General features: G+C 38.3%; 1 protein-coding gene across 5 annotated transcripts in view; it reads right to left on the reverse strand.

Moving 5' to 3' along the window:
- cadpsa (Ca2+-dependent activator protein for secretion a) overlaps positions 1-14,053 on the reverse strand; it is a 152,105-nt gene that overhangs the window by 115,404 nt on the left and 22,648 nt on the right. For all 5 annotated transcript variants that reach the window (XM_061069906.1, XM_061069907.1, XM_061069904.1 and 2 more), the window contains exons 2-3: positions 8,187-8,300; positions 5,119-5,451 (exon numbers count right to left, since the gene is read on the reverse strand). In XM_061069906.1, the coding sequence (XP_060925889.1) occupies positions 5,119-5,451; positions 8,187-8,300 (447 nt within the window). The remainder of the gene's footprint in view (positions 1-5,118; positions 5,452-8,186; positions 8,301-14,053) is intronic.

The following is a 14,053-nucleotide window of genomic DNA, read 5'->3' on the forward strand; positions in this document are numbered from 1 at the left end:
GCTTGTGCGGTGAAAGGTTATATTTGAGTGTCTCCGATAGTGCAGGGATTTACAAGCTCACAACGTGGATTAAAGGATTACCTCATGCAGTATGCTGGGGTTTTCTGTTTGAAGCTTTTTAGAGTGATGTGCATGTGTAAGTCACGTAAAAAATATTTATTCAGAAGTTACTTAGTGTTATGTTGTCTTTTATCTTAGCAAGCCATAAGGCTTCACATTATGTGGAATTATTTTACTCTCAGTTTTACAAACAGCTGCTCTTGTTGAATTGAAGCTTAAAAAACCATTCCCATCTCAGCTTTTCTCGATTTAATCGTAGCTTGGTACTGTTGGACTTTAATTGGTAGTTATTAGCCAGCGTGCAGCTCCCACACCAAGAAGCCAATATTTACCCTCAGCACTGATAACTGAAAAACACACAGCTCATTTAGTGGAAATTCCTTTGTTTCCTCTAATGCCTTGGACTCCCTTCCTGTCTGCCTCCTTCTAATCACCACCTCTGTTTAAACAGTTCACTCTCTGTTTATCCTCTTCTCTCATTTTACGCTCCATCCTTTTCCATGTCTTCTGCTTCTCTGTCCTGTCTTCTCTTTTCTGCAGGAACCTGAGAAGGACCTGAGAGGGACTTGATGAACCATACAATACTGAAAATAACACTATAAATGTCTGATTTTATAATTTCAGGCCTGAGCTGATAGTAGTTAGTAAAATAAAATTTAAATGATATTGTTTATTCTCATAAAATGAATGGAATGACTATTTGGCCAAATACAAGAGGTTGTTATTGTTATTTAATTTGTGACATTTTTGTAATAATAATTTTGATTCCAAGTAGTGGCTGTGCAGTTGAAGTGTTTGAATCTTTATCTTTACATATATACCTTTTGTTTTTGTGTGTGTAGAGAGGCATGTGCTGTCATTTATAGGATAAGGTGCTGAGATTACATGATGACCTGCTGCTGTGATGATGTCGAGTAATCGCAATGACTGAATTAAACAAAAAACTAGCGTAGCAGTGAATGATGTTTTCAATGACAGTCCCTAGTGTGTCTTTAATTGATAAGGTTTTAGGTTGTTTAGGGATGCCCGGTCACATTTCCGTTTGATTGATTGATTGATTTCAGATGTCAGTGTGGTTGATTAAGGGTATCTTCGATATACTCTATCCCTAAACCACACAACAAATAGCAGCAAAAACAACAAGAAATAAGAGCATGTCAGAAAAAAGGCAGCATCTACCTAAAATAGAGTCAAAATAAGTAAAAAACCTCTTCTAATAATAGTCTCCCCCTTAAAGTGCTTCACACTCCATCTTACAATTTATGGTAGATGAGTACAAATGTATCCAAAGATATGGCTGATAATGACACTGCAGCTGTTGAGTGAATCGAGAGAGCAAAAAAATCTTTCAAGCAGCCATATGGACTAATAAGTAAAAACAGCACACCTAAAAATTAAAGATCTCATTCAAGATTAAAAAGCAGCATCGCAGAATAACATCCTCACTATTGCCATCCAGACCTCCTACTGTCCCCTCCCCCATGTCTCCTGTCAGAGCTGTATTGCAACAGACAGCAGCAGATTTCTCAGTTTACAGCTCATTAATTCAGAGTAATTAGTCCAGACATGGCAATTTTCCATGTCAAGAGAAGAAGAGAAAAATCTTTTTGTGCCTCAGTCTTGCATAGAAAGAGCTTTTAGGATATATTATACAGAGTTACCAGAAAAGGACATTGAATGTGCTGCAAAATATCTGGAATAAAATACTGCTGTAAATACTTTCAAAAATACAGATCTTTTCTTTAAGTGACTGGTTTATTTAAGTGGTGCATGTGTTTGAAGATGTACAGTGGCTGGAGATGCATTGTCACAGTGTTTGATTGGATTGAGTCACATATTTTACATGTTTCTACTAATCTGGTTATTCTTTTTACACCTGCATTCAAATGTGTTTCGTATCAAGATTATAACCTGATATGATTTTATTGTAACTACATCTGCACATGGTATTAATGTCTTTCCTGTGTCAGCACTGAGATCTGATCATGGTCTGATCTCTGAAAAGCTCCCTTTACATTCTCCTCTCACTTACACAGGTCCAAAAAAGGACAACAAAAAAGAAGAAGAGGAATAAAAGAAGATGGTAGCCATATTGGAAAATGTGTAATTTTGTTTGTTTGTTTGATTGGTTTTACTCTTTATTCCATCCGCATTTTCTAAAAAACATGAGGACTGAGAGGACCCCTTTCTGTGTTCACTGGCTGCTAGCCGCTGTTACATCACTGGTTTTGAACAGCTACAGGAGATTTTTATTTCCACCAACGTCCTTGTTGTGTGTGGATTGCATTTGCTATTGTGTTCAATATGGTCACAATATGTCCCTTACCACCTCCCGATTGAGCCTCTGTTTTTCTGTCTGGGGTTTGCATGTTCTTTTCATGTTTGCTTAGGATTTCTCAAGGTACTCCGACATTCTCCCACAGTCCGAAGACATACAAATTTGGGTTAGGTTGATGGGAGACTCTTAATTGACCATAGATTAAATGTGAGTGTGAATGTTTGCTTGTTTCTATATGTTGGCCTGTGATATGCTGGCGACCTGTCCAGGTTGTACCCTGCCTCTCGGCCTATATCAGCTAGTGAAGCAACGTAGCTATTACACATTTCGAGATGAGACTGGGTGGCCCCCTGAGACCTTCTAAGGATAAGCAGTAGAGATAATGGATGGATAGACTTTCATGTGGTCTGAATTTTTAATGCCACGTGATAATGGGGTATTTTTGGAGATGAGGTTATATTCAGATTTAGAAGTTTGAATTACTATCAATGACCATATGGACACATTCACGGGAATGACTGTATCCTCCAACCTGAACCACAGTTCAGATATATGCACCTGTGGTTAAGGTTGGGTTAAGATTGACGAAATAAAAGTAAAAGGTTGGCTGTTTTTTTGAATGCTTCCCATCATATCACACAGTTAAAGAAGTTTGCAGTTGATGTGGAAGTTGATCTCTTGAGATCAAAGCTCAGCAGCTATTATGATTTCATCCATAACTTAAGTTAATGATCAAAAATCATCATCTAGGTTATGGTCCACTAAGTAGTGCTACAGATTGATCATAACAACTACTGAGCTAGCTCCTCGACATATCCATCTTGGTGACAAAACTACAGTAAAAGTAGAATAGGAAGAATTTAGTTTTTCGTTAATTAGGATATTTTTAAGGTCAAAAATGTAGTTTTACATTCTAATCCCCATTGACCATACAGACATTAACTCAGTGGTGACGTAATAAGATACACAGGTCTGCAAAGTCCAACAGTTCGACCATTTATTTAACTTTTACAAAGATAATCCGTTTTGATTGACACTGTCAGTCATAAGTTGGATAATTTGAAGCACTGAACTGCATTATGCTGAGGTGTTTATGCCGCATTTACAAACAGAAAGCTTAATATTGGAAACATTTTTCACAGAAAATCTGGAGGAGTTTCAGTCTGGCTTTAGAGCCCAGCACTTAACTTGAAAATGTGCTGGGCATTTTGACAATATTTAACATTTGTAGTAAATCAAATCTAATAAATACACATTTAAACTGAATGAAAGCAATACAATGTTGTCTTCAAACCTTCGGAGCAAAGTACGTGAAAAACTATTTTTAACATATTCAGATGATTTAGATTAAGGACTATAAGTTTTGAAGATCTAAGTCCACACTTAAATGTTTAAACGAAACAAAAATTGCTAAATTTGAGTGAGTCTCTGCTCAACAAGTCCAGTTTAGGTTTTGGGAAAGAAAGTAGCCTAGTTTCTGCCCACGACGAAAACCCAGAGTAAAGATATGTGTCCAGCTTTAGTTAGCTCAAACCGTACTCTTACGTTGTCTCCCTCAGCCAATGTTGGATTGAAACAATAAAGGGAATAAGATAAAAGGATAAAGACACTGAGCAGGATCTCCCCCCAGCCCCAACAGTGCCTTCGCACCTGGCCTGAGCACTCACAAAAGACTGAGTACCTGTAGACCAGCCTCCAGCTGCCCACAACTGGGTACCATTATTACCACATCAATCGCTCTCATTACCATTACACTCTACATATATTAATGACAAATATTCCATCCAACAACAGATTCTCCATCGATGCAGTACCTGGCACCTTAATAGTGGATGGTCTGTGTATAGAAGCCTGTCGTATTGTTCATTCCTAGTGCTCAGACTGTGTGTCTGCTTTCAGTTAGCTGCAAACCAGAGAACCCGACCCCCCCCCCCCTCTCACACACACACACACATCTAATTGTGCTCCTCATGTTAGATGTGTGCACTGCAGACTAATCATTTGATGTGTTTAATTGCTTGCAACATGTTGTTGAATTAAACGGATCACACACAGAGATGCTGTCTTATAAGACTGTAAAAACAGAAAAAGGTATATTCTTATTTTCCTGACATAAAAAAAACTTTGTCAGTGATGAGAATAAGGATGTCATCGCTCAAAAATGAAGATGTAGGTAGTGTGGCACAAAATATTGAAGTTGTAATAGTAGCCACTTTCTCACATCTCACTTTACATGAAGATTCCCTGAGAGGCCAATATTATTCATAATCAATAATTTGATGAAAATTATTTTAGGTTTGGAGCAGTTGCTATGACTATGTAAGCAGATAAAATGTAAGATTTTTAAGCTGAAGTTACGCTGACAAGCACAAATCCGCTTTACAGGGCCCTGCTTTCCTAAACAGTTGAACAAAAGAGCCATTCACAGCTTCAGAAACAGGATAAAATATTACTGTGCCAGAGTCAGAGTCAGAAAGATTCAAACAATAGTTTATCACAGAATTATGATATTTCATAAGAAATTGAAAAAAGTCGGAATGAGAGTGAGCTGTTAAATATCAAACATGAACTGTCCCAACCCACATTACTACACAACTTCCTCTTCAACAATAACATCAACAGTCAGTCATATAAGGAAGAAAAAAAGCTATAATGAAAACTATGTCAGACTGGTTCCTATAGAGATATCTGCCATTAATTGGGGATAATGTCTAAGAAAAACTGGAGGAGAGATGGATGTAAGTTGTATATACATTTTCCAAATTGTTAATCAGACTCACCTGGCAGGCATTGTAAAGGAGTTGGTGCTCGAACTTCTTTATGCCCAGGATCTGCTGAAACATCTCATAGAGCTGGTCTTTGCTGAGGATGAGTTCGGAAGCAGCACTGGCTGTCATCCTCTGCTGGTGCTTCCTGGGGTCCTCTTCACCACGATAGATGGTGTCAAACTTGGCAATCCAGGAGCTTAGCACCGTCTCTTTGCTTAGGCCATCAATCTCCGGCAGGCTGCGCACCCGCTTCTCTATGTGCTTCTTAAAAACTTCCCGAGAGTCGCTGGCAGAACAGCCGCCGCTTTGCACCATCCGGGAGACACGGTCACTTTTTAGAAAAACCTGCGATCAACGACATGATTTGTGATTTGACAAATCAATTTATTAAGTCAAAACATTTCAGATTCAGAGTTTAAAGTAAAGTGAAAAAAAATTAATATATTTAAATGGACAAAAAATGTGCCTGACCACACCTAATTTTAGGCCAGCAAGCCCAATTTGTTTAAAAATCAAATGTACTTTCACCATGTGGTCAAGTTTGGTCAGACGTTGGCACATTTCTATTTTAAAAGAACGACAAGAAAGGACAAGGACGTGGCTTGAGGTCAGTGGCATATCATTTAAAGTCCCTTTATCAAGATGGTAAGTACATAGTACATAGTCAGGTGCACAACCATACACTCAGTTTTGTTACGAAAACACAGACCTACACATTACATTACCACCAACATAATCGACTTTCAACTGAGGTGGTTATGGCTCTGAATAATTACATTTCAAAAATTCCACGGCATCATCTGTTTCCTGAAACAGTGCGCTGGTACTATGGATAATTCATAAAAAATAATTATGAAATACTAGTTATTCAGTAGAAAGCACTTCACAGTGAAATCCAACCAGTCATGAACATGCTGCTTCTGGAGTCATTTTTCAAAGCTGTGGAAGGTAAAACTGAAATTCCATTACCTCTACTTTTCCCAGCAGCAAAGCTAAGGACAAAAATCAGTAACAAACCAAACTGTAATGCATGAAGAGCAAGTTTACTGATATTTGAGAGACTGAATGGGCTGGTTATTGATGGGAGGTTAATTCCTTTCACCTGCTGCCATCACTGCCAGGCTCTCTCTGACCCTTTGTCACTGTTTTCTTTATCCTTCTATTTCTGTCTGTCCCCCAATCCCTCTCTCTCTGCCTGCCTCCATCAGTTTTTGGAGGTTTTAATTAAATTGGATAACCTGTGCCACCAGCTTCATCTGTTAAATATCACACATTTCTCACCTGGGTTGCCTGTGCTACCACATAAACTGATAACGCAAGTTCTTGTCAGTGTGTCAGCATCACTAGCCCAACAGAGATATGCTCTCTTGTTCTGTTCTCACACCCTGGAAGATAAATTATAAAATAATATGTGTATGATGATAGATGACAGGTTTTTGAACTGTTAGGTCAGAATCATAAGTCTGAAATGAGATGCTCATTTACAACTTTAAATGTAGTCAAGAGATCAAGCAGGCATGGATTTATGACTCATAAAGGTCTATGTAAATAGTAATGGTAAATGGTTTTGTATTTATATAGCGCTTTTCTAGTCTTGATGACCCATTCACACACACATTCATACAGTGCATCTATTCGCAGCACTTTATTATTCTATGGGGGGCCATTCAGGGTTCAGCATCTTTCCAAAGGACACTTCAGCATGCAGATGGGTCAGACTGGGGATCGAACTGCCGACCCTCAAGTTGGAGGACAACAACTCTACCCCTCAGCCACCCTCGACCTTAGTGAGGTATTCAACGTAACGTTAATTGTGTTTTCATTAGCATGGGATTTATATTATATATGTAAAGTCTATATTGATGTATTTATTTGATTAATTTGACTGATTATTTAACAGGTATCAACACCATGACATACAGATGAGGTGTATGTAGAGTTTCTAGTGTTCAGCACCCTAAAGAGTGATTAGCTTCAGGCAAAGGTTGTATTTATTAAGAAGAGTTTTTAAAGGGTTTTTATCCCGGACATATTGTATTTCTATTTCAAACAATTGTTTAAATGTTAAGTCGAAGAAAAACAATGTATATGATTTAATAGTGCCACTTAATATTATCATCAATGTAGAGATGAGAGGTGATGAAAATGTGAAAAGGGCAGTATGGTGATGTTATAATGGAAGGAATGGATGGAATTGTCTTTGAAATGGTTGATGTTGATAACAAATATTAACATATAGATTTGAAAGAACACCTTTGAAGCTCTTATCATTAAAGCGTCAGTTATCAGTGAAGCCATTTATACCTGCACTTTCCTATCTAAAGTCAACACCTCTATGATGATGTAAATATGTTTATGTCTCTAATTCACTCCAGTTATCTAACATTCAGCCTGAACAAAACTATACTCTATGCACAGTAATCCAGTAACAGGACTAAGGTCTTACTCTTTAACTTGCTTTTTGGCTTCTTGCAATGTGGGCACATGATGTGTTTCATACCCACTGTGAGACACTGCAGATACTGTACATGTATGTCGAATGTTTTAAATGTACACTGCGGAACAGCCTGAGATACAGGGAATATGCTGGCTTTTCTTTCATCACATTTTATTCCCCTCTTTATGTCTGGATGGATCTAGCCAACTGAAGCCTGGCCGTCTGGGAGCACATTATTAACACTGCCCTGAGGAGCTCAGTTCATGCTCTGCATCATTTATCAGAGCTGAGACAAGTTATCTCCACTGAGGTTTGGATACTCTACACCCCATTATTCGTTTTCTTGCTTGGACAGATTCAGTTGAAAGAAAAGAGGCTCTGCAAGGATTTACATCTTGCAAAAGACACTTTAGGTAACTGATATAACACGGAGGTTGCACACATTTCATATTCATAAAAATGAAGAAATAATGCTTAATATTGTAATGGTTTTACAGGGAGACTTTCTTCTCTTCCTCCACAGGGGGATCAGAGGTCAGATAAGGCTATGAAAGGATGCAATTTATTATAGATAAGTAAATGTAAAGTATTTGGAAAAAATCAAAAGGATTCATACAGGATTGTAACTTCATACAAACTTTACCTCATAGTAGCTCTGGACAGCATTGATGAAGGCCTCATCAGCCACAATCTGAGTGTCCCCGCTGAGGAATGACTGGAAACGCTCTTTGACTGTCTGCAGATGCTGCTTACTGATCTGAGGAAGAAAAACAATGTGTTTGTTATAGTAAATGTTAGTCAAGAACAGAAATATAAGAGAATACAATAATAATTTTAGTCTAAAATGAACTACTAAAACACGAAACGCTAATAAAAGTATCATGTAAAACATGACTTATATTAGAGGCAGGAAGCCATTTAACGTGTCTTGGATGTTTTTTTTCTTTCCTAAAGGTTTATGCTTCACACTGAGAAAAGAAAAAATATCACACAGTTGTAGGTCAAATTTATGTTCAGTGCCTGGTAATGGGAAGACAGAATTGTTTTGCATTTATTGAGACCTTTATGAAAATATCAGGCATGCATAAAGAATGCTAATACCTATAAAGAGATGAAACTTGCTGCTGACTTGTATAATAATCTGGATATATGTTTGTTTATACAAACACTTGTGTGTACATGTGTGTGTGTTTACTTGGGATTTTTATTTTTGATGTTTTAAGAAGTGCTATTTTAATAAAGATATTATTTCTGATTTCAATATATTATATGCAATATAGTGATGAAGTGGCCTAACATTCTCGGCAGAGGTATCTTTGAGTGTGCCTCTTTGCTAAAGATATAGTACTTCATTATCGATACCACTTTTTCATAGTGGATCACATGGGGGCTGCAGCCAATCCAGGGAAACATGAGCCTTAGAGGAGGGGAACCACAGAGACAGCCTTGATAACCACTTAAACCACTTTCCATCCACATACACATTCTGTGCATGCATGTGCAGCACTTTCTCTAACATACATCACTCAAACACATCCATCGGGGGCAATTTGGGGACACTTGTGCATGAGGAATGAGGGAGACTGGGATCAAACTGCCAACCCTAAACCTACGCAGCCTACGCAGCCTCCAACAGTCGCCTAGACCATGTCAGCCTCACTGAAATGAGACAGTCTGGTCTTCCTATTGTGTCACCAGCTTGTGCCGCCCTTACATCTGTCACCCAACAGCAAAGCTACTGACGAAAATGTTATCCAGATGTTAAAAAAATTTGAAAATATGTTTTTTAACAAGTGTACCGTGAGCTGTTCTGTTGAATGCTTTCATTTAAAAGCAAATTATCCTCTTCGTTTTTTCGCAACACTTTTTGAATGAATCATGGAATATGTTGGGCCATAAAGGTTCAACGTTACTTTATTTGTCTCCCTTGGGCACAGGAAATTGCTGCCTCAATGCAAAACACACACAATAAAAACAATAATTAGGCCAGTGTGCAAATACAAATTGCTTGGTTATCCCTAAGAGCCTGCCCAATTCAGCTGCTGCAACGTTGGTTGTGTCTGTCCTCCATATTCATATTGATGAGTTTAATCAATAGTGTTTGCAGAGACGGAATCTGTACCTCTTCCTATTCTTCATCTGTACATATTCAGAATTCAAAACATGAGATGTGTTGGATAAAATAATTTTGGACTGCCTAATTATGGACCGCTCAAAAAGGTCCGGGAGTGGGCATTCCCATAATCTTCCCTGCCGTCTTGACCAAATTGGAGATCTGAGTTTTAAATTTGACTGTTAAATTTCCAAACCAGCTAGTGATACCATACCATAAAATGGACTCTATCATCGCTCTATAAAAAGAGAACATAATATTCTTACATACAACAACTCTGAGTCTGCAAAGTAAATGGAAGTGCTGATGGATTCTCGCACAGACACCCGCTACCTGTGTGTGCCAGCAGATCATTATCAATATGGACCCCTAAGTATTTGCCTGAGGTGACCTGTTTGATTTCATGACCATGTATGGCCATAAGGCTCTGATCTCCGATTGATTTTGGGTCTAAATACATTTCTACAGTTTTGCCTGTATTCATATGCAGTTGATGGTCATCGCACAAGTCTGTAAATCTGTTCTGCACCTGTTGGAGTTGTTTGTGAGGATTACAGTATCATCAGAGAATGTCACTACATTGATCATGTTGAGAGCTGACACAGTGATCTGTGTACAAGGTAAACAAAAAAACTTGAGATTACGCATCCCTTTGCTGCTTTCTGTTATGTCAGAAAGTGCTGAATTGAATTTCACTTGTTGTGGCCTATTTGATCAAAAAGAATAGTACCACTTAGAGAGGGATTCACATAAATGATCCACCCAGTGGACCCTCCGTTGCTGTAGCCACATTTGGAGGAGCCTTTTCCAATTTGGGACAGTCTAGTCACGCCACTGTGACGTATTTGGTCTACAAATGCAGCTTCCGAAAGGATACGTCGACTGAAATGAGACATAACTAACATGTCCTCTGATTTTGGGTACAGAGATGTTCAAAAGATAACCAGCTCAAACAGGAACAGAGAAACAGACTGTAGCGTTATGCTTCAAAAAGCTGCTGTGATGAGAACAGTCAGCAGAGGACAAGTCAAGCAAGGCAGCACTGCTGTCAGCATCTGCTCCATGAGAAATATCACAGGAATAAAGAAAGTAGAATTGGTTTAAAATGCAATTGTTGTTTTTTCGCCTAATATCAACAAGAGTCCCCTAATTCCCTCCTAACACATTGTCATTGCTTTAAGACTCAGTACAATTTAAAAAAAATTAGAATATGGGTGCAACTGTGCAACATGACAAAAGAAAGCGTGTCTTTAAAAAACCTGTTGTGTTTTTCAAACATTATCAAAATGTACAGTTGAACCAAATGTGACAGAAAAACAGGTTTTGTCAGTAACATAACTATTTTCTTATAATGGCAGGTGTCTGCACAAAGCTTTCTCTTGGACCTGTTGATTGTCAGCAGTAGCAATATTTGCATTACATTTGCATAATTTGGATTGATGACATAGTTACTACAGTTCAGTGTAGGTTCTCTTAAGATACCTGTGCAATTTAGGTCTGATTTTCCACCATGACTTGGGTAACCCCAGACACGGTCCTCATATCTGAAAGATGACTTGTGGATGGATGGTCAGTTTGAGTTGGCTCATGATGCCTGAATAGTCTCCTGCAGGCACTTTAAGTGGAAAGCAAAGGTTGTGTTGTAAAGTCAAGCATTATGCTGGAGACACACACTCAAATATTGATCTGATTTGGAATTATGGTGTCCTTTGAGGTTTTGCTATCTATGTGTCTATAGTCGTCATTATGATTCTCTTCAGGACACCACTATGTTATGGCCTCACTATTTACAATCTATCTATAGACATAGTGAGATTCAGACATGTTACCCAATTACATGTCATTATATGAATCCTCCTTTTACAGCCAAAATAGTAGAACAATGAAATGGCCAATAAGAATGCTGGAACATTCAACCTCCATTGGCCAGTTCTTGTCTGCAGCCGTGGTAACCGTTACCATGGCCACTGCAGGAGGAAGCTGTATGAGATTACAGCTTCCTCAATGGGGGTCAGAGTTTACAGTTCAGATGAACTGCAGCAAAGACAGCTGTCCGCTTCTGATAATCCATACCATTGTGCATCAGCCCATGACTAAATATTGGTAAATACATAGAGGTCGGTTTGGAAATACGTGCAGCTAGAGAGTAAACTGTAGGTCAGTGGTGTTGTCTCACTTGGTGTATTTATTCCTTCAGATTTGTTTTGGCAAGACAAATACTCTAGCACAAAGGTACCATGCTCTCACAAGAATGTTCACTATAATACATAAACAGTGAAGCATGCTATAGGGATAGCTGCTGGAGCATAATATGAAACCATGCTGTCCTTTATTGAACTGCTCTATCTTTCATTAATTCAAATGCCTTATTTTACTGTATTTACTCTTCAAATCAATACAAATAGCTAAACCACCCCTGGCTACAACAGGGAATCGTGAGACAAGTCCAGGTCATCTTTAATTATTATTCCACTGTCCATATGGTAACTAGAGTTTTTTGCTGGGAGTCATGATACAGTAACTCCACCGTGATGTGCTGCTAATCCAATAAGGTCTCATACCTTAACAACATGAAACCAGCGTGAGCGTGCAAACCTTCGCCAAGGCTAATGCAATATCTCCTCATTAAGAGCAGCGTTTCATATTAATAACCTAAATTGTAGCGGCCCGCCATTTTCTAATTAACCTGCCACAGTTTCATAATGAGCCAAGAATTTTTTTTTTTAGCTGAATGATAATATAGGAGATCTCTTACTTGGTGGTTTTCTCCATTGCTGACTTGTGTAGCTGTGTGCAGCACTGTTTCCTGCCTTGCCGCAAGCGCACTCGAATGCTTCTGCTGTTGTCCATATCATATAGTATTTTTATCATTCATTGTTGCTACCATGGAAACGAAAACCATAATTGCAAAAATCATATCGGCTATGATCAGATGGTTCAGCGTTAAAAAACGTTTACCACAAAGCAAATATGATTGCTTTTCTAACATGATGTGTTGTTTTGGAGATGAGGAAAATTGTCAGAAAGGGTGAAATGTCAGTAGAGAATATTAATGGGAAATTTATTTCTGGAACCAGAGCTGTTCTTAAAGTGTGTTGTTACTGTTACTCTCTATACTGTTATTTACTTACACATTTAAATTGAACATATTTCATGTTTCACTGGATTGAAGATAAAGACAAATGGGGCAAAATGTAGGAGTTTGCAAGTCAATTAGTTTTAACCCTGTGTCAAACATGATTACAAACTTAATATTACTCAATTCCTGTACAGTATAGTGATTATGAACATCAGTAGATGGGGCGAGTCAACTATAGCTTGTTGGCCTGAAACAACCTGCTGATGTGAATTTTGCTTTGTCAACACTTGCCCTGTCTGGCAGGTACAGGAGACGTGATGGGAGCCTGTAAAGGTTCCAGATTTTGATATAATCTTTTGGCCCCTCTGAGGACTAAAGGGTTAAGACTTTAGAGTATATGCCACTGTGCTATGGATTTTGAATACAATACAATTAAATACAAATTACTCAGAATGCTTCATATTGAGTTGAATTTGATGAGTTGAATGCTGAGTTACAACTAAAAGCTTGGTTCAGAGGAGATCAGTGAATTAAGTTTAACCTGCTTGTTTGACCCACTCACTGATTGCAGCAGTGTCTACAATTAGTTATGCAAGTATGATACAAATCCAGCTGACATTTGAATGTACTGGCTCCAGGAAATATTAATATTCTAAACAATGACCGAAGCCATTGCCTTCTCCCACATATTCAGATTTGAAATGTTACCTAACTACAAATGGGTCATATCAAGAAAAGCATGTGCAACCTTAGTGGACGTAGTGATTGTAAACAGTATACACTGTGCTGAAATTTTTGAGTACTACATACACACATTTATAAGTAATTTGGCTGTTACTGAGACCAGCTGCCATACAGAATCACTGCCAAAATCAACACCAAAGAATGCTGAAGAGACCAATTAGGGGCTTCTTGGCTTTATTTATGTACCAGAGTCAGATGTTAGCTTAGGGTGGATAATACACCTGATACCTGCTGCCTGTTCACTTTGAAGTTTGGTTAAAATACACACGTTTTATTTGCCATTTCTATTAATAGTTATTTTACATTTTGATCTTTATACTTTTATCATTTCAAGATTATGTCATATTTCTGCAATTTCGATCTATTCATTCAGAAACTGTATTTACTGCTGTTGGGCAAGGCCCAGTGATCTGACATAGAACAAAGAGTCGTAAAACCTTAGGCCAGGCTCGGGTAACCCCTTACATTTAAAAATCCAGCATGTGGCCCTTATCACCATGTGGCAGCAGGTCACTTCCTGGGTCCCCAATGTAAGCCCGCCCCTGGGGGCCAAATCCTGACAATTCAATTGGCC

The sequence above is a fragment of the Limanda limanda genome, chromosome 4, assembly GCF_963576545.1.
Source record: "Limanda limanda chromosome 4, fLimLim1.1, whole genome shotgun sequence".
Lineage (NCBI taxonomy): Eukaryota > Metazoa > Chordata > Actinopteri > Pleuronectiformes > Pleuronectidae > Limanda > Limanda limanda.